Source organism: Gallus gallus, chromosome 1 (assembly GCF_016699485.2).
Source record: "Gallus gallus isolate bGalGal1 chromosome 1, bGalGal1.mat.broiler.GRCg7b, whole genome shotgun sequence".
Lineage (NCBI taxonomy): Eukaryota > Metazoa > Chordata > Aves > Galliformes > Phasianidae > Gallus > Gallus gallus.
In genome coordinates this window covers 91,351,773-91,375,189 of record NC_052532.1, presented here as the reverse complement: position 1 = coordinate 91,375,189, position 23,417 = coordinate 91,351,773, and the positions used below count along the sequence as shown (strand labels likewise).

The 23,417-nt window shown below is 38.7% G+C and overlaps 1 protein-coding gene across 8 annotated transcripts in view; it reads right to left on the bottom strand.

The window, feature by feature from the left end:
• EPHA6 (EPH receptor A6) overlaps positions 1-23,417 on the bottom strand; it is a 498,846-nt gene that overhangs the window by 24,012 nt on the left and 451,417 nt on the right. For all 8 annotated transcript variants that reach the window (XM_015297990.4, XM_015298005.4, XM_015297999.4 and 5 more), the window contains one exon: positions 1,695-1,844. In XM_015297990.4, coding sequence (XP_015153476.2) covers positions 1,695-1,844 — 150 coding nt within the window. The remainder of the gene's footprint in view (positions 1-1,694; positions 1,845-23,417) is intronic.

Sequence of the window (23,417 nt, the reverse complement as noted above, 5' to 3'; positions counted from 1 at the left end):
GCTTTTGCAACAGCACATGTATAATGGACAGGCTGATATTGCCTTGACTGCATTCAGCTTTGTTTCTGAATGGAAGATTAGCTCAAGAATAGCACACTCTGTTATTGCAAGGCTGCAAGAGATGTCTTAACTCCTTAGCTCCTAAACCATCACATCTCACAGTGTGGCATTTTAAGGAAAACAATGACCGTTTGCCATAAATCAGTGCTTGTATGCTGTGGCAGTTCAGGTGCTGATGAGTGTTTTTTCTCTGTTCAGGCAAGGAAACAGCTGGGGTAGGTACTCATACTGTTAGCCTGTCTTCCTGTTCATCCACTTCTATTAACTGGTTGATCAGCAGGAGGGCAGCTCAAAACCAGGCACAGCATGTATTGTCCCATACCAGTGTTAACTGAGGAGCAGAGCAGGGAGCTGGGCTGCTGTCTAGTTGATGTGTAGAGAGGGGATAGAAGAGGGGATAGTAGATATTGTTAAGGGGGAATGATGTACAGGAGATGTGGTCTTATTCCAAAGGGTAAACTCACAAGCAAAATGCTGGAGAAAAGTAGGATATGTACTACTGCGTACAGGTCCAAAGGAAATAAGGCTTTATTAGTTGTTTAAGTGCTACTTGTCTTTTTTTCTTTCACTCTGAAATGATGCTTTTTAAATGAAAACCTCCCTCAGATCCTTATCCCCAAATGACTGATCAGCCTTAACAAGCAACCAGACTTGAACAGCTGAATAACTTAGCAACAATATGAAAACAGCCGTCTGGGAATAGTCTTGTCAGCCCTTCAGAAGCCATGCAGAGGCATTCTATGCACACAGAGAGGTTAAGATGGGTTGAGTGATATTTTGCATTTTGACGTAAGTGTTGATGGCTGGTGGGAAGAATAACTGTGCCAGTCTGAGCAGTGGTAAGTATGCATCAGATAACAAAATCAGTAACAATTCATACTGTGGTGGATAAAAAGGCATTCTCCCTTTTCTTTTCGACATTTGTTAGGACAAGCCTGCAGTGTTACTGTAAGTAAACATGTTTTAATTGGGAAAGCTTATTTGGCTGTGAGTTTTGCAAACATGTCAGAGGAAAGTATTTCTTTGTTAAGAGGGAGGACTATTGTCCTGCACTGTGGTTAAGCCTATGAACAGTCTTTAAGGATTTACAATGAATTTCATTCATTAGATTCTTAAGAATTTATAACGCATTTAATTTGTAAAAAGAAGAATTTGCAAATACATTTCTCATGGCAGCTTAACCTTTACTCCTTTAGCATTTATCCATGAGTGCCTACTGAAGGGTACCGTCAGAGTCTAATAGAGATAATGGGCCAAATTTATCAACAGGATAGTTCCAGTATTCCCTCAAATTTTGATTTATAGCTTAGCTGAGAACTGCATCAAATTGCATATCTGATGCAGATTGCCAGGGATTCGGACGAAAGCCATATTTATCTAGCATCAGAACCTGGCAAGCTGCCTATGACTGTAACATGTCTTTAATCCTTTGGATGAGACTCATTAAGGTATTAGTAATAGTGGGTCAAGTCTTCAGGTTGCATAAATTAAGTATTCCATTGAGGGAGTTATACTGATTAAAACAAGTTTAGGTTCCAGCCTAGAAAGTGAATGAGAAAGCAAAGGAAGGCAGAGAGAGACAATTTTCAAGGAGAATTTCAGCGATATTCAGATTAGTCCTGTACAGTACTCACATCCTGGTTAGACATCTCCCAGTATGGTCTCTCACCATAGGACATCACTTCCCACATTACAATCCCATAGCTCCATGCATCGCTTGCTGAAGAGAACTTGCGGTAAGCTATAGCTTCAGGAGCAGTCCACCGGATGGGAATTTTTCCACCCTGGAAAACAAGATGAGAATGTATGAATATGACTGGAATGTTGAATAGCAGAAAGCTTTAAGGAAAAGAAAAAGAAGTATCCTGGATGCAGAGTTCCTATGTTCTAGCTTCTGTCAATTTGACTTGTTAATTTGCTGCAGGGGGAAAGAAAGAAATAGGCCTTTTTCTGAATTTGACAGAAATGTGGTTTCCTCTGTAGTCTAATTCACCAAAACCAGCACTTCTTGAAAAAAAAAAGTCTCTGTTCAGAGAATAGAAAGCATTTTAGATGATTCATGTTTGTTCAGAGCCATATAATTAGTCAGAACCTGCTCTTTGATTGAAACCCCCCCCAAACTGAGATTCCTAATACACTGACATTTAATCTCTTTTCTCAAATGAAATAGAAACATTTACTACAAAACGCAACACCCAAAGCACTTAATAAAATTGTAGAAGTAAAAAGGAAACTATAATCTCTTCTTTATTTTTTATAAAGTCTTCTAATTTTTGTTTGGGCTGTTTAAATGTCTACATAAGCAGCAAACCAAGTGTGTTTCTAATAGGCATTTATTTAGAGTAAATAGTCTTGTTCTGCAGTTTTCAACATAAAATCCAAGTGCTACCACAAAAATAGGGGTAAGAACTCAGTCAACAAACCTGACTCACTCTTTCAGGGACCACTGTATGCAGATTTTTTCTCTGACATTACTAATTTAGACACCTGAATCTGTTCTAGGCTCCTATAACTTGTTTATATATGAATATTATTTTTCATTTTCACAACAGTGTTTCTTCTTCACTCAAAAGTATGTATTTATTATCATTTTCTGCTTAACTCTTCTAATCAGTTGTTCCAATTGAGTGAGCAGTTTGCGGAAGGTGCCACTAGATGGTAGGAGGCAGCCAGTGGAGCTGAGTTGCTTTCAGCCAGCAGTGATAGATTCTGCTCAGTGTTATGATGACATTTCTGACAGAAACAAAAGAAGAAATGAACTAGAACATTGGTTTGGCAGCCAAAGAGAAGCCACAGTTAAAAACAAGTATGCAAATCTTGGTTAATTTGCTTTGAATACACAAAAAATTAGTTGTCTGGGAACTGTTGAGGCCTGACTCTACACTGACTCAGAAGACGGTTGTTCTATCAGAAAGTGTTCAAAACCAAACCTTGGCGGCTGTGGTGACGAACCAGTAAAATGACTTCTTGTCACCAAGTGTCACTGTCTGATGAAAGATGTACAGTTATCATTTATGGGGTATGATAGTTGTGAGGGTAGTCAAGACCTCCTCCTTATGAGGTTATATGTTTTTGCCTGCTCAGCTTCGGTTGAGATCAGTGTCAAACTGCCTACTGATTTTAAAAGCAGTAAGACAAAGGTAATAATTTTACATTTTTGCCCAAGATCCACCACTGCTCTTTTTACTTTCCTTAGTCCAATAATTGAGTGGCCAGGCCAGATGCGTGCGGTGCAAAGACCTCTGTGCCACCTCCACTGGCACCCCAGAGCAGGCGCTGCCCATAATCACAAATGACATTGTCCTGAAAACCCTACATGCCCTTCCTCATCATGTCATATTAATCCTGGCTGCCAAACGATACAGGACAGCAACGTGAGGTTACTCTCTGAACCTAAGCTCAGCACGCAGCCCCTCTTGCTGCCTTTTGCTTTATGCCCATTCAAGAGTCTTTCTGGAGTGTCACAGCAGCAATTTGAGGGAGGATGCAAAAGAAAAGTTCACATTTTCTTTCCTCATCACAGTCTCAGGAGATGTAACGCCAGTTTAAATGACTGTGTTACTGCCAGACTTTCACAGTGATTATCATGACAAATTCGCAATGAGCCTACATTTCTACTTCGTAGAGTTTTTTAAATCCTTTACCAACATCTGAATTGTAATAAAAAATCATGTGTTAGTAACAGTATTTACGAATCTGATTGCGTATTCCCAAATTACACTCAAAAAAGCAGTCGTTGCTGTATTCCTGAGCAGCATTTGCAGCTCAGTCTGAGACTGTTGGCTAAATATAAATGAGTTTTAAAGAATCTGACTAGACTCTGCAACTAGTTTAATCATGCAGCTTTACTGACTGATCCCTTTTGGACTGAAACAGTAGTGGCTCATTGAGTGTGAAAATGAGAATGGAGAACAGAACCTTAACAAAATTCACAGCAGTTCATTTTCAAGGGCATAAGATGTGCTCGGTGTTGCAACATAAAAAAATCTTTTGTGCTACTCCTAATGACAAAAGGAAGCAAAACCTCTTAGATTTTTACAGTGGATTCATCTTATATATGAAAACATTATATTCATAAAAATGTAAATTTTAACACTTAATTATGTTCATAGAATGTCTTTTTTGTGCAAAAAAACCCTTGTTTTATTTATTTGTGAGCCACTCAAAATGCAGAGATTGCAATATGACTACTTTAAGAGACGTGTAACCGAACAGTAGTAAAAGCTGCTCACATAGGACACATTATGTTTAGAGCAGCTGAAAGTGTAATTCCTGCACCTGGTTAGAAAATAAGCAATGTTATTGATAATGGGTATTTTCTTTTATATGTTAATCTAAATGGGAACATAATAAATACTGTTTACAAAATACCTTGCCTTGAACTTAAGGTAACTTATAAATTGTCTACATTTTATTACTGTAGTGATGCAATGTGTATCAGAAGCCCCTTGTGCATGTTCTTTATGCTTTTTGTGGGGAAGGGGAAAAGAGGCAAAGTGTTGTTAGGACCCACGCTATATTTCTGCCTCACCTCACACATTAATAATGATGTCACTGGCCAGCTAATTTTATTTTCACATTGTAAAAGAGCACTGAACCCCAATTATTAGAATTTAGCCTTCTTATCTGCATGCTGTCTTGCATTTAATAAGTAATTTTACTACTCAATATCAAGAATCCCCCTTGGAATTAGAGCATTAGGCTGACACTGCTTTGTGAGTAGAACTGTTTAGAGATTTGGCTGTTGGAATGGAATCTGCCCCTCGCCCACCCACACCTACACACACGCTTTCCCTACAGAGCTGGCAACAGCACCATTCACCATATGTTTAGCTACAGAATTGCAATTACACGTTATGGACTGCCTTTCTTTGCCTACAGCCATGCATGGGGGAGACAAGTCTTCTCAACATGCTGTCTCTTCTTCAAGCTTACATTAAAAAAGTGTTTATGATCAGCTCTGTAAAAAGACCGCAGCGAGCAACTGACACTGACATTGCATACTCCCAACAGGCAGGAAAGTCTATTCCTTACTCTGCGTTTTTGCTGTCTCCAATTTGATATTTTTATTTTATATTGTTGACATCTTAAAAAAAAAAAAAAAAGAGGCACGAAGAGTTTCTTTAATTAAATATTTAGAAATGTTTTAACACTTGAGCAGAACAATGTAAGCGGCAGCTACAGCCCATTATTTCACCAAGATGAAGGTCAAGATACATCAGCTCAAAATCCTTGATGTGAAAAGTGATACAGAGGGCACAGAAGGAAAGAAGGAAGTCTGTTGGATGCTCAGTACTCTCGGCATGCCCTGCTATCTAATTAAAGTCAGAAGCAACTCTCAACACACTGAAACTTTCAGTACACTGTAAACCTGAGATACAAAACTGAAGCTAAGGTTTATGAGCTCTCAATGGATGTGCAAAGATGAGTTAGCTGTCAGAACCAAACACAATGAGTCAGGCCCGGGATGTCCTCAGAGCTAACAGTGATGTGAAACAGTACCTATTTCTGTTGAAAAGTCTGTTCCTTGTTTTCCCTGAATGACAGGCCATGCAGAGGGGCTGTCATAGAGCTGATGGAGGTTTTGTGAAATGCTGAGGTGCAAACCCATCAGTTCCAGATCCACAGACACCTAGAACTGTCTCTTGGCAGAACAAGAGGCACTGAACTACGTGCACCATTAGTCTAATCCGGCACAACAGTTCCTATCTATCTGTCACTTACTATTCCTTTATGTATGATGTTGCCGAATCATGCAATAATTGTCCATGACACAAGTGCGTTATCTGTCTTTTTCTCCACCCCACATTACATAAATGGGGAAAAAAAAGAACTTCAGAATCAAAAGAGACAAAAGTAACAATAGATTAGTTTTAAATATTGGACATCATTCATCATTCTGTACAAAGGCCATAGCCCACTTTACCTCTTTTCAGGAGAGGGAGGGGGAAAGTAGGGAAGATGAGGAGAAAGATCAGGAGAGAAAAAAAAGATAAAATACATAACTTCTAGAAGTTGACAGCTTTACAGATCAGTGTGGACAGCTAGAGCCATTAGAAAGCACAAAGAGCAGGGTCACTCCTTAGGGAAGGAGAGCCAGAAGCAGATGTGATGAAACCTAGGCAGTGTCCTCACGGACAGATTGCACCCATGGTGCCTGGGAGCACAAGCAGAGCAGGGTGGTGATAACAGTGGGTGCTATTGGCAGTCTCATGAGTTGAAGGCAAAGTAGGAAGACAATGGCAATTCAGCAAATCTGAATATCTCCAGTCCTACTGGCCTGGGGCTGGCCAGCTGAAATGGAGGCCTGGGCCCATGGGCAACACTGGGGAGGCCCAATGGTGCCCTCAGAACCCTGGTAAGAACCAGAAAATTGTACACAAAAATATAAACACAAGCACTCTGCAAACCTCTTTGAGACTGGTTTTTTGAAAGGTAATGCTGAATCTGGTGGGGCCAGAGAACCTCCAAAAGTTGTAGAGGGTGGGCCCTGGCTGTTCCCTAGCACTAAGAGTACATCAGTGAATTGTACAATATTGGGTGCTTGGCCATCAGTAACAGAAATTATTTATTTTTCTGAAATTAAATATCATAGCCATGCTTCTCTACAAATTCAGTTTAGAAACCATAGAGCTACTTGACGGTAAAGATAGGATAGATAGGTCATTTTTCTTGAAACTAATATTTCTGACAAAGATCTATCTCCTTTTGAGAGCATCAATTTCAAGCTATCTGCCAGCTGTGTCAGCACAGCTCGCATTACAGCCGTAACCAATTTCTTGAAAGTTACTCCTACAGAGTCCTTCAATCTGAACACCCAAAGCCTATTCACTTTGATTACATGAGTAATCCTGAAGTCAATGGAAAAGGTGAAGAGGATTTGTTCTGAGATGCTTATTTGAAAGATACCTTACATTGCACAACTCAGTAACAAAGAAACTTGCCACAAGGTTCATTCTTACAGAAGAACGGAGTTACTGAATACAAACATTTCTCTAAAAATAAGCAAGTTACATTGAAAACAAAAACAATACCTCCAAACAAAACCCAAAAACATTCCTAGGTACTATGCTTGTTTAAAAGCATCAGTTAAAATTTGCCTCTGAAATGATGTCCCTGACTTCTCCAAGGCTCCATGAAGTGTTTATTATTGGATCAAAAGTATCTGTTCCTGTGAGCTGCTTGAACACTTTCTGTGATTAACTATCATTAATGATTTCACAGCTAGTGATATCAACATGAATACCTAGTTGACATGCACAACAAACAGTTCCCATATTTCAATAATCTAGTGGCCTCTCTCTGTGCTGTCATAATGACCAGATCCGACTTGACTACCTTGTCCCCGAGCCCCTGCCATAATTCCTCCCATACTATGCAATTAAAAGCAGCCAATAAAAACTCAGAAATATGCAGAAACTTGAAAATTGAGGACAAATAGCATGGATTTAAATGCAAAATGAACACCGTATAGGCTACAGTACTGTCTCCAGGATATGTTTTCATATTCAATTAACAAAAACCTTGTATGTTTTCTTCAAAATAAGGCTGCAACAGAATTTTTGAGATACTGTATGAGAGAGAGTCCAGGGACCCATATATTAAGTTCATATATGGCTTGCTGTGAGGTACATTAAATTTTATTTAATAAAGGCTTCTTGAAAACTTTGTGCTAGAAATGCATCCGAAACATCATAGAAAGTAGGCTTTTCTTTTGAGAGTTACTGTGTCATATGCAGCTGATGATGATCAGAATTATTATGAAGCTAAGCTACTCTGAAAGTATCATTGCTTTAGTTTTCATCCCAGCTGGGCCAAGAAGCACAGAGAAGAATTAGCACCTTAGTAACTGATGAATTAAATCTTCTGCTCACATTTTTGTGAGGTCACTTCTCAGTTTATACTGAAGGACTTTGCTGGTTCTTTTAAGTTGCAGTCAATTCACGGATTAGTCACCAATTTAAAGATAGGAAACAAACAGTCAGATGGAAAAGGTCAGGTTTTAGAGTGGCATCCCCCAGGAAACCATCCTAATGTCCAGCTGGCAGTGTATGTATAAAGAATATACAACAAAGACTGGATAGTGAACAGGTAAAACTGTGCTAAAAATGCAAACGTATTGATGGTAGCAAAGATTATGAAAAACCACAAATATTTGACAAAAATCTTATGTTATTGAGTTGTAAACTGACAAGTTGATACAAAATTCAGTGTCATGAAGTGATGCAAACAGAACAAAATGCTCCGAATTTTAAATAAAAACAAGAAAACAGGACTCTACTAAGTTATTACTGCTCAAGACCGAGATCTTGTGGTTATAACAGAGTTATATGAAATTATCAACTCCATGATCAATAGAAGAATAAAGAAAAAAAAATGGTAGAAATGATCGGGAAGTAAAAAATCTGACAACAGCAGCACATTATGGCACTGCTGAAACCTACTGTACTCCTGCATATTGTTTTCTGACTGTTGTCCTGATCCCCCATTCAATAAGGATAAAGCAAAACTAACAGAACTATAGAAAAAGACAGGGGAAGTGTTCAAAGGTATGGAATAAAAGAAATGAACTCAGATTTATACAACCCTAAATACAATGGAGATGTTAATAGGTGGAGAATATATGTGATTGCATAGACAATAGAACCAAGATTTATCACATGTAAGTGGCAAAAAGCAGACAAAAAGCAGTACCAAAATGAGTTTTTTTTTTTTTTTTTTTTACAAGGAAATTTATTGCCATGTGATGTTGTGGACCCTAAAGTACAAAAATATCCTAAAATGACTAGATGAACTGACAGAGCAAATATTCATGGAAGATACACATCTCCGAGTTAAGAAAGCCTTTGAGCCACGGACTGCTAAAAGCTCAAAAGTTCAAAGCTAAGAATGCACCATGACATGAAATTTTTCTTGCTGTAGTTCTCTTTGGAACTTGCTACTGATAGCATTTTGGAGACGTTCTACTTAACTAAAAACACTGAGTTCGATCAGTATTCCCTTCCTGTGATCTCAGTTGACTTGCAGGTAAAATACAGACACACGTAACAGTGTAACTGCAAATGAGAGAATGCAAACATGCTATTAAACTTTTAGGGTAAAGAAAGTTAAAATTTAAAAGCTAAAGGAATTTAAAGAAAGGCATCAGATGTGAGGTGTTCTTCATGTGAGACAGTATATTTGTAGACAGCTATCCAAAAGATGAGAAGAGGTTTTGAGGTTGTTAATTCTACGACTACATTTATACAGCTTTGTACTGGACTTCATTGCTTATGACTGAACTCATTGACTGAATAATTCAACTGTTGTAAGTTCTAGCAGCAGAAAGAATACTAAGAGTACTCACTACTTAGTACAGAGTACTTAAGAGATAAACTGGCAGGCTGTTATCTGTAAAAATATTGCCCTATGATAGCATGTGCTAGCCACCGGGTGCAGGGGGAGGTTTTTGATTGCTCCATGGAGGGATGACACCATATTTCACATCTTTCTTCAGTAATAAAAAAATTCACTTATGAAAAAAAATCAAAAAACAAGGAACAAAATTATCCCCAGAGTGTTGGGAAGCATGAAAGTTTCATGTTTTTAAATGAACCAACGTAAAACATAAAAACATTTCTTATACATTGGTGGGATTAGAGTAGAATGGATACTGACAAGGAAACAGTAGTGGAGTCCAGGACCATGGGTTAAGAAGCATGGCGGGGGTGCCAAATCCTGGGCACCATCTCCTGCTTTCCCAACTGGGTACAGGGAGGGATGAAAATGGAGAGCTGCTTGCCAAGGCCAGGCACACAGTGAAGCTCAGCAGAGAACGGTAACAGCCATTTCTTCTGCACCATCCCAGAGTGCTCCCAGTGCCACCCTAAAATGTTGCCTTGCTTGTTTTCCAAACAAGCAAAGTGCACTTGCCACAGCTGCACTCCTGTCCACCAACCCCCAAGATAAGAGTTTTGACCTAACAGCAATTTCAAGAAGTGTTAATGACAGAAAGGTAGAGATATCAAAGGCTTGATTAAATTGCCTAAACGTGGAGTCTAGTGTCTCTTTAGTCACTGTCACTTGCTCATTAGCTGTCATTTTACAAAATTGAGTCTCTCCCATTACATCACATCTGCCAGCCCTCTGCAGATATCTGAGGCACCCCTTAATGTCTCAGAGGACACTAGACTTGAACATGTAAGCAGCTGATCCATCCCTGATTTACCCATATTTCATGATGAACATCATCTGAGCAAAGAAAAACTATCACAGTAGATAAAAAGAAAAGGCAGAAGAGCTCAGTTCACAGCTGCTCTGAACACAGAAGACAAGAGCTGGCTGGCAGATCAGGCTGTGTGCTAGCTGACCTGTTGGGCACAACACATTGCCTCTATCCCAGCTAGCAAACTGGGGAAATTTGGGGATCATGGGGAGATGGTATGGTGATATGGAAAGGGCTTATGAGTAGTTTGATATTGTACGAAACCACGGGGACGTGGGAGGGATCTAAGCTTTAGCAGTGAAGTCAAACTGCTGGAGCACACCAAGGAACTGCAAGTACTGTGAAGGCACTGTTTGGAGACTGAGATGATCAGAAATTATACTGCTGAAGTTGCAGGAGATAGCCTGAGAACTAGGAAAACCAGTGTGAAAATGGAATTGCTCATCATTGATCAACTGGGTTGGAAGAAATCCTTAAAGACTATCTAGTCCAACCTTCCCTATGTATATAATGAAGCTCTAGAACAGAGGCCTTCATTAACTTGATGCTCATTGAATATTTTTCCCCATCTTTTGGCCAAAGAATCCTGTTACATTGGAAGCTACAACACGGTGTTATACCATAACTACACGAATATAGACAAAACATATCAGCAAAGAATTACTAAGAAATGAACACGAGAGAGTAGTTTTCAGTCTCAAAGGTTGCCTCACAACAAAGATCTCTGGTATTTCTACTTGGCCTAGTGACTGACTGGTACCATCCATAGCTCAGTACAGCATGTCGGCATGCAAATTGTTGAGTAACAGGATAACCATCTATTTGATAAACAGTTAGGCACAAAAATATGGCTGAAACTTCCTGCAAATATCCACATTGAACTAAATCTCTATCAAATGAGTAAAGGGCACTGAATGTCAAGTTGGTTTCTATGTCACTATTGTCACTAACTTACCAGGACAAACCATTGACTGGGGCTTACATGGAAGCTTCAGTCATACTAATGGTTTGTTAGTATAATATATAATGGCTACGCTAGCATGATGTTGGTTTACAGGTACTGATATTCTGCCCCTGACCTCTGCAGTAGCAACATTTCTTAGTATTTCACTTCTTAGATGTATGTTTTATAGTTATTTTCTATATCTTGATGTATTTTAATTTAGGCTATATGTGAATTGTGGGACTAGGATAACTTTTGCCCAATAAGTCAGTTGAATTAACTCATTGTATTTCCCAGATGGCATAAAGTTTTGAGTAATACACAGTTAGATTATCTTTTTCTGATGATGCATCATACTAAATCATCATCTGACTGATGATAATATAATGGGAATAACATATTAACATAATTTATCATCCCTGTACCTTGCTCAGGGGATATTTTACTTTATCATATAATATATTAGTTGTCACTTCCATGATATATTACAGTAAGACATCATCAGAAAGAAACATTTTGATGAAGTAGTACTTAACAGTAGAGACTATTATCTAAGGATAAACAGCCTTCAGGGGTACTTTGTTTAACAGACGTTTAGAATACAAAGGTAAGAAGATACATGGCATAATGAGAGATGCAATTATTCTCTGACATCAGAGTTGCCACTGGTGCTAAACCAGTTGTGGTTTATATAAATTGCTGTACACCCTCTAAACAATGGCAAATTTACTATTTCTTAATAAGATCACCCAAAAGCTTCATCAAATTAGATGAAACTTACTTTGACCTTCAAGAGTATCTTTACTGATCAAAAAAAACCAACAAACCAACCAACCAACCAACCAAACAAAAAAACCCCAGCCCCAAACCAAAACTGTATTTCAATGAAAAATCTACCTAGTTCAGAATGATGCAAAATGAGCTGGGTTTCCCCTCCTCTCTAAATTTAGAAACATTAATTTAGCAGAGGCAGATTAGCAAACAAGAAAACATTTTTTATCCACTAGTTCTCAGAGAAATGATCATTCAAATATTTTTTAACATTTGAGTTTCATGCAAATTAAGTGTATGCATCTGTCTAACTTACATCAAAGCTGGTTTAGCTCCTGTCTTAAGGTATAAATGTATGACAGTGACGCATTCACATGGCCATACTGCATAATCATAGATGTACATAATCCTGCATAATCACATAATCATATAATGTACAGGTGTGACTTCTGCAGGAAGTCCCTTCTTGTGCTATAAAAAAGATTTAAGATAAAAAAGATAAAAAGTTATGTTTTTTTTTCTTTTTCCTCAAATCATCTCAGTTACGTTTATGTACTTAAAATAAATATATGCACAAAAAGAAAATGGAGCTCTTTGGGAGAGAAGCAAAACAGTGCACGTTCCAACAGGCAGCCATCAGCACAGCTCTGCCTGCAGCATCAAAAGTACTTGCAGGTAAGCTCTTTCAGGCAATAGCACTGGGAAAGAGAGTAAATCATAGGCACAGCAGAAACCAATGATGTTTTAAGAAAAAACGTTTTTCTCCTTTGACTGAAAATGGCAACTCTTTGATTTATAGATTTGCTTCCCTTGATTTCTGGATTATGACCTTGTACTCTTAAGAAAATTAAGGCAAACAGATTTTGGTAACAATGAATGGAGAAATTGTGGAATACTATTACATGGTTCTGAGTTCTGATTTTCAAGATCTTGTGTAAAATGCAAGTCTACTTTAAAGCCAGAAATTCATATAACTTCAAGAGCTGCAATGCTAAACAAAACAACACCTATTTCCATGCTCAAGACAAAGTGGGTATGTGTTATAGCCCTTGCAGCTCTTCGCTGCTTGTTTCGCTGTTGACTGGAATATTTCTAGATTAAACAGGTGATTTTCATCTGTAGTTCCTAACAACACACAGGGTTCCTTCCGTTCTAATGGAATAGCTGAAGAAAGAACTTGAATTTTGTAAATAAAGGGTATAATTACGCCTGGTAAAAACAGCAACATGAAGCTAATGCTGATGAAAACCTTTACAGGTATATTCAGTGTCCAGTGATTCAATTATATCAAAAAAACAGCACTGAAAAGAAGTCATCACTGCTTGTCAGTGATTTCCAGAATGGTACTTGATTTATTCCAGGCATGAGAGTTCACTAATTACAACTTCAAGAGCATGCTCTGGGAATTTGCTCTAGATGAGCCATCTATCCTCTTTAACAAATTTCCACACCTTCTGGTATACTCTGTGAAACTTCTCCTATGGCATTAATATCTCTATGACATGTATTCTTATGCTTAATGAAAGGTAGATTAGGCTGTGTTTTTGGCATAACTCAGCCTTCAAATAAAAAGCAATGCAAACCTCCCACCCTCAACCTATAATGTAAAAATCAGTTCTGAAGAAAAATCAGGCGTTGATCCAGTTTTACTCCTAGGGTAAGATGCAACACTGCAAAAGGAAGCTCTTCATTGCTCTTGCCATCTTGCATCCCATAGGATGCGCACACTCCCACCCATGCGTTCAGCCTTTAGCTCATCTCTTAAGTTGAATCCATTTACTTGAGCTGTGCAGAGGACCATCACATTTCAGTATCTGGATTAAATTTTTTTCTCTTCACATCCAGTCCTCTGTTTTGCATTCATGTGCTGTAAGTGATCCTCAGATAGGAAACTTTTGCTGCTTCTGAAATACAAGTGGGTGCTAGAGATCTTGGGCTTGTAAATGCATCTGCTATAGCTTCTGCTGATCTATCTCAGCTGAAACAAAGGATTCAACGTAGCATCTTTATCTCTTGTTCCATGGTTTCAGGCATTATTCTTAATGGTGGTATCCCACTCATTTCTTGCTCTTTTTGCTAAGCAAGATAGTAGAAAAGTTTTACCTACATTTTTCTAATTTCCAGTTGGTTCTGTACAGAACTTTTGCTTTCAATACCAGTGTGTTTCTTATAGAAAGCCAGCATCCCAGTATATTATGTTTGTGCACGCCATCCCAACATGCTTATGGCACTGCTGTCTTTTCACAGTCTTCACTTTGTGCTTACAGATCTCATTCAATTACTGCAACCATGTTTGCTGCAGCACGTGAACAGGTGTTAATGCAAAAAGCTTCATGCTTTTCAACAGTTATTCAGCTGTTTACATTGGAGATGCAGTTGTGGGCTACTTTTTTCACCACATACATATGAATTGGTGTCCCATGCTTTCCCCCAACTTTCTTTCTCTGAAGCTTTTGTTTTCCCCTTCAGGTTCCCTTTGTGTTGCTGAAGTGACCACAATCACATTTCTCTAAATAAAGCTAAAAGGCACACCTTTGGTCTTTCTAGACCTCATTCTGAAATTCATACATAGGATGGAACTTGGTTAAACAAACAAACAAAGAAACAAACCCAACAATGAAAAGATAAATATTAGCCTTCAGTTTCTCATAGCTACACAGAATTAACGGAATTGGGTTTTTCCACATCTACTGCTTTTTGCAACAGACACCAACAGTGTGATCATGGACAAAAGCCATGATATCTCATTGTGCATTTTGTAGACTTAAAGTGTTTCAAAATTTAACAGTTGCTAAAGGATTTTGGCAACAGGATATGGGAGATGAGGGTTACGAGGATATGATGATATTTAAGGGTTAAAAAGCTTAGAGCTGAAACTGCCTTGTTTAGATTGAGGGTAATCACAGCAAATGTACCATGCACAACCCTTAATCAGAAAAACAAGCTTGTTTTTGTATTGTTCCTCAATTGTCTTTGCAATTATATGAAAGCCTATAAAGCCTTTGTTTGAGGTACACTGACCAATAATGATTTTTTCCAAGCATTGCAACCAAATTAGGAGAAGTTGCTTTTCACACTTACTATTTTATAAGTATTCCTCAACACAAGAGGCCATTTGGCTGAAATTCGCTAAACATTAAAAGGGTGCTGTAACACTGCTTTGCTACTTTGCTCTTCAGAGTACTTCATGGTTCCTAACTAATTACTCTCATAGCAGCCCTTTGAAGAAGCTACCCTTCATTTAACAGCAGGAGAAACAGAGACAGAGGTCGAGAATTGTCAGATATGCTGAATACCTGCAACTCTTACTGGCAATAACTAGATTTCTGGATGCTCACTATTACTGAAAAGAGGCTGTAAATGACATTTTTCTCCTTTGTCTAAAATGACAATTATTTGGCAAAAAAAAACAACCCTCTGAGACAAAGCCCCAGCTTATGCAGCTGGTTTCCTGGGCTGTGCCTTCATCTCACAGCGGAAAGAGCTTTACAATGGGTTTTGTACTTATAAAAATAGAAGAACAAATTAACAGCCAACTGCTATGAACGTTTTTATATACCCCTTTCTCCTTTGCAGTCTGTTCACTTAAGCAAAAGTCAACACGCAGGTTTGTAAGAATGAAATAATTATAGAGAGAAATGAAAATTATTCTCACAGTACACACTTCACTGGGAAAGGACAAAATTGGGGTTGTAAGGAAAAAGTGTTATCTCTAACAATTCCTTGGAGCAAACTTTATAATACTTACCAGACCTAGCATTACATCCCACCTACAACTGAGGAAATGTTGCTGAAGTTATTAACCACCAGTAATGCATATAAATCTCTAGACTTAAAAAAAAATAATCGCACTTGCTATGAGATTAAATCAAACCTTTTCCTCAGTGCAACACTGTGGTGCACCTCTCAAAGTAAAGCTGTGCTGATATCTTATCTCTGATCTTTGTAAACACTACAAAAACAGCAGAAAGATGTCTACCCTCCAAGAACGCACAGTCAGTTCAATTTCATTTTTTCCTGTTTAGCTCAAAAGATCAGAGAGCAAGATAATAACTTCTCTCTTTTGGCATTTTATCCGCGTGCTAACTTCCATAATGAAAATTCAGTTTCATATTTATTGCTTTGCGTTTTATTATTATTTTTAATTTAGTACCTCTTATCATTACTATGATTGAACACACTTCAGCACTCCTGCAGGAAAAAAGCGTTGGCTTCATTGTGTTGCTCTGGGACTTGTCATCAAGCCAAATTCACAGATGTTCCAATGAACACACAGCATTTGGTCCATTTCTAGTATAAACATCATGGTTTACTTTATCTACAGTGTCATGATCTTGTACAAGCAATCAGTAAGATCTGCTAACACCTTTCACCTATTCGGTCTACAGCTCTATACTTTTGATAAAATTATGCAAAATAGGAGGAGAAGAGGAGAGGCAAGATTAGGGAATAAGACAAGACCCATGAAATGATGATGATGGCTTACGTGTAAATAACCTTCCGAATCCTCATGCCAATTTCTGTTATGTTACCGGCAGATATAGGCCTATATATACATATATATAAGCCAAAACAGAAGAGAAAACTGGAATTTGCTACCTTAAAGCAACCTGACAAAGAATGCATGTGCACATGCAAAGAAATTGTTCCTGAGCAATAAACAGTTACATCAGCACATTAACAACACATCACTTGCAAATAAAATCGTAGAATGGTTGTGAAACATACAAGAATGCACAACAGCTCTGAGATCATGCTCTCATGCACTATAAAACTGATGTTGCAAGGCTACATTATATGTCATATGCATATGAAGAGTCATATGTGTATTAGCTACAGATAAAACAATCCTTTACACAGAAATGTTACATGTCTGTAATAACAGCATGAGGTTTTGGGTGGAGATATGTATGCTGCACTTAAGTACTTGTACCTGCCTTGCTCTCTCCATCTCTCTGACACAGAGAAATCTGGATTTTCAGTATGCATTAATGTCAACTCCAAACATGAAGAAATTATGACTCAAATCGCCAACAAGCATTGCCTGTTTTTGACAAGTACCTTTAAAAAAACCCCCAGAAAACAAAGAAAAATGCTTTTTTTTCTTTCAAGGGCCAAGTTATTAAGGTTTTCTCATTGCTACAAGAGCCAATAAATAAATAAATAAAAATTAAAATGTAAGTCTTATGAATATTCTAAGAGCTGATTCTTCCCAAAGACAACTCAGAGTAAAATCACAAGTGTTGACAAGTAAGAGGTCAGCAGTTGGTGTAATCCAGCCTGTCTGGCTGCTGTAATTAAGTCTGCACATGCAAACTGACAAGCGCAATATTTCTATTCCTCTTGATGTTATAGACCTTCTGAGAAGAACTTTTAGATTTTGAGCTACAGTCTTCTTTTAGATAGTCTTCAGTACGTCACATCGATCTTCACTTATGACTCTATGTTACATACATTTCTTACTGCACTGATTACCAAAGAGTATCAATTTCTGTGTAGGTGGCTGATACAATTACCTTTTATTATTGGTTATAAATAAGTCTGTGCATAAAGCCCAGGAAAATGCAGTGCACCACAGAGAGAAACCTAAATGCAAAAACTCAAGACAATGTCAAAGAACACCTTCATTACACTGCATTTGTTATACAGGCTGGTGGTGTTGTCCTCGTGACAAATTTCAAACTTTAATTTAAACTTCTTATTTTTACCTGTTCAAAACTTGAGAACAATGTATCAGCAAGATGCCTTTTCTTGCTTTTTTTTTTCCTAAACACATCACAATACACAACAATTTCAATTCCAGTGCAGTATATGGAGGACTAGAAACAGGTGCCTTGAAAAGATACAGTGTGCAACTTGAGACCACTGGAATAAACCACATAACACTTGATTTCACAACACCCAGCCAAAAGGTGAACTCACAGTCACCAGGACCTCTAAAAAATAAGTTGCAAACAGAAGTACTAGCAGTTGACCAGATGCTTTGTAATTGAGGGAGGCTTCCAGAGGAACCAGTCAAAGGAACTTTTTTCTAAATGTGCTGTCAAGGAGCACATAGAGCTTTCTAGCTATGCCCTGGAAATGGAAAAAAAAGATCACATTCAAAAAGACTACAACCGTCCCAAGCAACAGTCATAGAATCAAATAATCATTTTGGCCAGAAAAAAACTTCAAAATCATCAAGATCAATCATCCATCTAATATTACAGGACAACTGCATATCCCTAAGTGTCACATCCACATGTCTCACGAACACCTCCAGAGCTGGTGACTCCATCACCTCCCTGGGCAGCCACTTCCAATGCCTTTCCATTAAGACATTCTGATACCCAGACTAAACCTTCCCTGGGCAAAATTTGAGGCCATGGTCTGACACCCTATCACCCAAGAAAAGAGACCGACACTCTCATCATTGCACTCTTACATGGGAAATGGTCAGGAATCAAAGTATTTCCTTAGGACATAACATACACTTGGAAAGAAACTGTTCACGGGAAGAATATTCCGATTTGTATGTCTTATTAATGGATGAATGTACATTTCACCAGAACCTAACACCTGCAGCACTGAAACATGATTTCTAATGTGACTGGATATGCAGAACCTAGAAAAAGACATAGGTGATGGCAGATGGATAGAGTAGCAGGCTCCAAAAGGCATAATGCTACAGAGTCCAACAGGCTCTATTGTGTTCTCTGATACTTCAGTTGAGACAAATATCCCTACACAGAAAAAAAAAAAATCTCTTCAAGGAAGCCACCAAGTAATTTCATATGTAACTTTGCTACCTTAAGTAAACGTAATAAAAGAAATAATAAAACTTGTAGGTTTCTATAACCGAACCTGTAGTATCCTTTTATTAAAGACTTGGCTCTGCATTCAGGTATAACCTGAGAAAAAGCATACTTGAAGAATGATACAGAAATTTATTGTTGTGCACTCTGAGCTTTTTTTCCTAGCCATTGAACACCATTGGCCACATCCAATTGCAAGTTATCCAACAAGGCTAAATGCTAGGTGTTACACTTGGGCAGAATAGACTCATGCAGAGGTACGGACTTGCAGAAGAGAGGCTGGAAAGGTGCTCAGCAGAAAAGGACTTGGGAGTGCTGGTCAACAGTCAGCTGAACGTGAGCCAGAGGTGTGCCCAGATGGCCAATAAAGCCGATGGCATCCTGATTTGTGTCAGAAATAATGTGGCCAGGAAAACTAGGGTAGTGGTAACGTAAGGCTGCACAGTCAAAAAATCAAGAATGAAAGAGGTAGCTCAATGATGCTAATAAGAAATGGACTTAAGAGGGTTTCTTGACATTCCCAGATGCTCTGAAGGATTGCCTGTTGGCTTCCTCCCCATTTTACAGCTGCAAATCATAGCTGCTGAAGAAATTGTGGCTGTTTAGGCTGGAGTAGAGGAGACCTCATTGCTCTCCATAACTAATAATAACTAATAATAATGGAGGCAGCAATGAGGAGGACATTCGTCTTTTTTGTCAGGTAAAAAGTGATAGGACATGAAGCAATAGCCTCAAGTTGTGCCAGGGCAGAATTAGACTGAGTAGCAAGAAGAACTTCTTCATGAAATGGTTGTCAGGCATTGGAACAGGCTGCTCAGAGAGGTGGTGGATTTGCCAACCCTGGAAGTATTTAAGAGATGTGTGGATGTGGTACTTAAGGCCAGGATTTAGCAATGGGCTTCTAGCGTTAGATAAATGGTTGGACTTCATGATTTTGAAGGCATTTTTCCAACTAAAATAATTCTATTGTTCTATGATTGAGTGACAAATCCTGGCCTGCAAGCAAGAGTTCTGTGCTTGCCTAAAACTCTGCCTAAGTCAGGGTATTACTACAAACTTTATTTCAAGCCATCAATAGGGACTTATAGGTAAAACCTGAGAGGAGGGCAGTTTATGACTTCAAATACAAAATTCAAGTGACGTTAAGATATTTAACCATGAAAACAGGATATTCTCTGCATCTCAGCAGAGAATCTGAGCAGCTGAGGGAGCTGGGTTTATTTAGTCTGGAGAAGAAAAGACTCAGGGGAGACCTCATTGCACTCTACAGCTTCTTGAACGGAAGTTGTGATGAGGAGGGGGTTGGCCTCTTCTCCCAGGAAACAAATAGGATGTGAGGAAATAGCCATAAGTTGCACCAGGGGAAATTTAGATGAGATATAAGGAAAAACCTTCTCATTCAAAGAGTGGTCTGGCGCTGGAATGGCCTGCCCAGGGAGGTGGTGGAGTCACTGTCCCTGGCGGTGTTCAAGAGGCATCTGGATGAGGTGATACGACATATGGTTTAGTATCTTAGTGGGTAGCAATGGTGATAGAAGGATGGTTGGCCTAGATGATCTTGTAGGTCCTTTCCAGCCCTGTAATTCCACGACTCCATGATATTAAACTGTAGATTATTCTGTCACATATACATAACTATGCAATATTGCTAGCCTATGGATGACAATAATGCCAAGAATATACACACACACACACAAAAAAAAACAAAAACAAAAAAAACCCTCCACCACCACCAAAAAAACATTAACCTTTTCTAATTCAGAAGCAGATGTTATTCATAGATTTATTTCTGATGGAAGCTAAGTGTTCTGTAGGTAATTAGAAAGAAGCAAACATTAAAAACTCAACAAATCACTAAAGCTATGGATCCCAGTATTTTTCTCTCAAGAGTGCAGCAGATCTGCTAAATCATTTATGAGCATGACAGTTTCATGAATCTTTGCAGCTCCTATTTAGAAAAGACTTTGAAGAGAGAGCTTGCACACACAGCATGCTTTACTTTTGTTGAATAATTTACAGTGCATTGTGGTGTAAGGTTTTTTTTCCCCATTATTCTATGAATTAAGCAAATTTCAGAAGCAATACAGTTATAGTGGAATATATTCCTTTTGTTAGTTACAGCTGTTAGGTGTATCTTTCTACTTGCTCTCTTTTTCCATACCTCATCTTATTATAATGTTGAAATGCTAAGAACAAAGGCAATATGATCAAGAGACTAAAAGGATCACAGAATTTTTTTTCATTTTCTGGACAAGGTTATTCAGGAAGATTGTACTGCTTATACCAAATAATCCATTTATGCTATATTAAGTGTGCCTTCCTGTTTAGTGTGCACCAGCATGTCTAGAGCAGAATGCAACACTGCGCAGAGACTAACTCTTGAGAAGCATGATCCATGTGCTGTGCCTCAGTGGTGGAAGAGTACTGCAGAAACATGAACAGGAATGCTGCCAACTTACACTCTAGTGTAGGCTACAAATTAGGGGCAAGAGCTTTTCAGATTGGTGCATGGAAAAGTCACTGCTAATCTAGGAAATTCAGCACCTATCTACGCCTAAAGCCAAAGGGAAACTGCAGAACATTCCTTGTGTTTTCCACTAGTTGGCTAAAGCATTAATTTACATAACATATCAAAAAATCTGTAAAAGAAAATGTAAGGCTGCATAGTCAAAAATTAATAAAAGAAAGAGGTAGCTCAATGACACTAATAAGAAATGGTCTAAGAAGGTTTCTTGATGTTCCCAGATGCTCTGAACAAATTGCCTGTTGACTTCCTCCCCATCTTACAGCTGCAAATCATAGAAAAAAATCACCCTCTTGTATCCTAAGAGGAAGCGATTGAGATATTTCTTCTCCAGGCAGCAGCAGCAGAAGTGCCGCAGGAGGTCATCCAGCTGCAGGAGCAATTCCTCTGGCTCCAGGCTTCAGAGGGCTATGGTTGCGAGGTGGTGAATCACAATCATCTTCAGGGCTTGGGGCAAAAAGCTTGTGCCCACCAGCAGATAAGTGCAGGCCCACAGACAGTTGAGGTTGAAGCCAGGGTGCTGGGCATGCCTGGCCATGTGCCTGGCAATCTGTATCTCATCCCAGTGCAGTTTTCTGGCCTCACTTTGCTGCTGGCGCACCTAGCTTCAGCCTAATCTGTGGTCAGGAAAGTTCCTGAGTTATCAAGATCCTCCTGAAACCTCATCTCAATGGAGAAGATGCTATTGAACATATTCCTACCAACCAGAAACAAAAGACAGCTGTGGAAAGAGTCTTAGCGATAAATAACAGCTTGAAAAAGAAGCTATATTTAAAGCAAAACTGGCCTGCATTAGAAACAGTAGAGCCAACAGGGAGGTGATTATCCACCTGTACTCACCTTCAGTGAGGTTGCACCTTGAGTACTGTGTTCAGTTTCGGGCCTCTCACTGCATGAAAGACATTGAGGCCCTGGAACGTGTCCAGAGGAAGGGCAATGAAACTGATGAGGGGTCTAGAGCACAAGTCTAATGAGGAGCAGCTGAGGGAGCTGAAATCATTTAGTCTGGAGAAGAGAAGACTCAGGGGAGACCTCATTGCACTCTACAGCTTCTTGAACGGAAGTTGTGATGAGGAGGGGGTTGGCCTCTTCTCCCAGGAAACAAATAGGATGTGAGGAAATTGCCATAAGTTGCACCAGGGGAGATTTAGATGAGATATGAGGAAAAACCTTCTTACTCAGAGAGAGGTCAGGTGCTGGAATGCCCTACCCAGGGAGGTGGTGGAGTCACTGTCCCTGACGGTGTTCAAGAGGCGTCTGGATGAGGTGATACGAGATATGGTTTAGTATCTTAGTGGGTAGTAACAGTGATAGGAGGACGGTTGGCTTAGATGATCTTGTAGGTCCTTTCCAAACTTGTGATTCTATGATTCTGTCCTCTCCTTGATTGGTAACAGCAAAACTTAACAAAATTACAGATTTTAAGTTACTTTTTAATTGGTATCCCAACAATATGTACTAGGTTTTTAATTGAATCACAGAAAGCATCTTGTATGAATTTGTATTTGCTGCTAACTTTTAAATAAAAGTTTTTTTTTTTAATTCTGGAAAGAATTTCCATTGTTGGTAAACAACAGTAGGTTACAATTTATTCAAGTTACATCAGAATAAGATTATTAAATGTGATGGTAGAATTGATGGGAGGTCCCTATGAGTGACTTCCGGAGTTAAAATGAGAACTATATCTATCAGATCTGAGCCAAAGAATAGCATTCAATTGTTCCTTGTCTTTCTGCTTGCTCCCTCCTTCTCTGCCCTTCTGACTGTCCAAAGTAGAGAATGTCCATCATACTTATGTCTGGTCAGGAAAGAAGGCAGATGAGGAGAGAAGAGAGAGTCCCAACAGTCTAACTTATTTCTTTAAAAATAAATTCTGAAGAGGACTGATGTCTGGTGAGAGCATAGATCTTAGTTCTTGAGCTATCTTAATCATAAAGGCACTCAATGGCATGACCACTGAAAAGAACTGGAACAGTTTATTCCAGTTACCTAAGCATTTTCAGTTTCGCACATTTGGCATTACGTATCAGATTCAGTTATCATATTTATGGTACACTTGCTAGTTTTGTACTTTAGAATTACTGATCTGTATTATCTTCACACCATTCTAGTATACGTTTT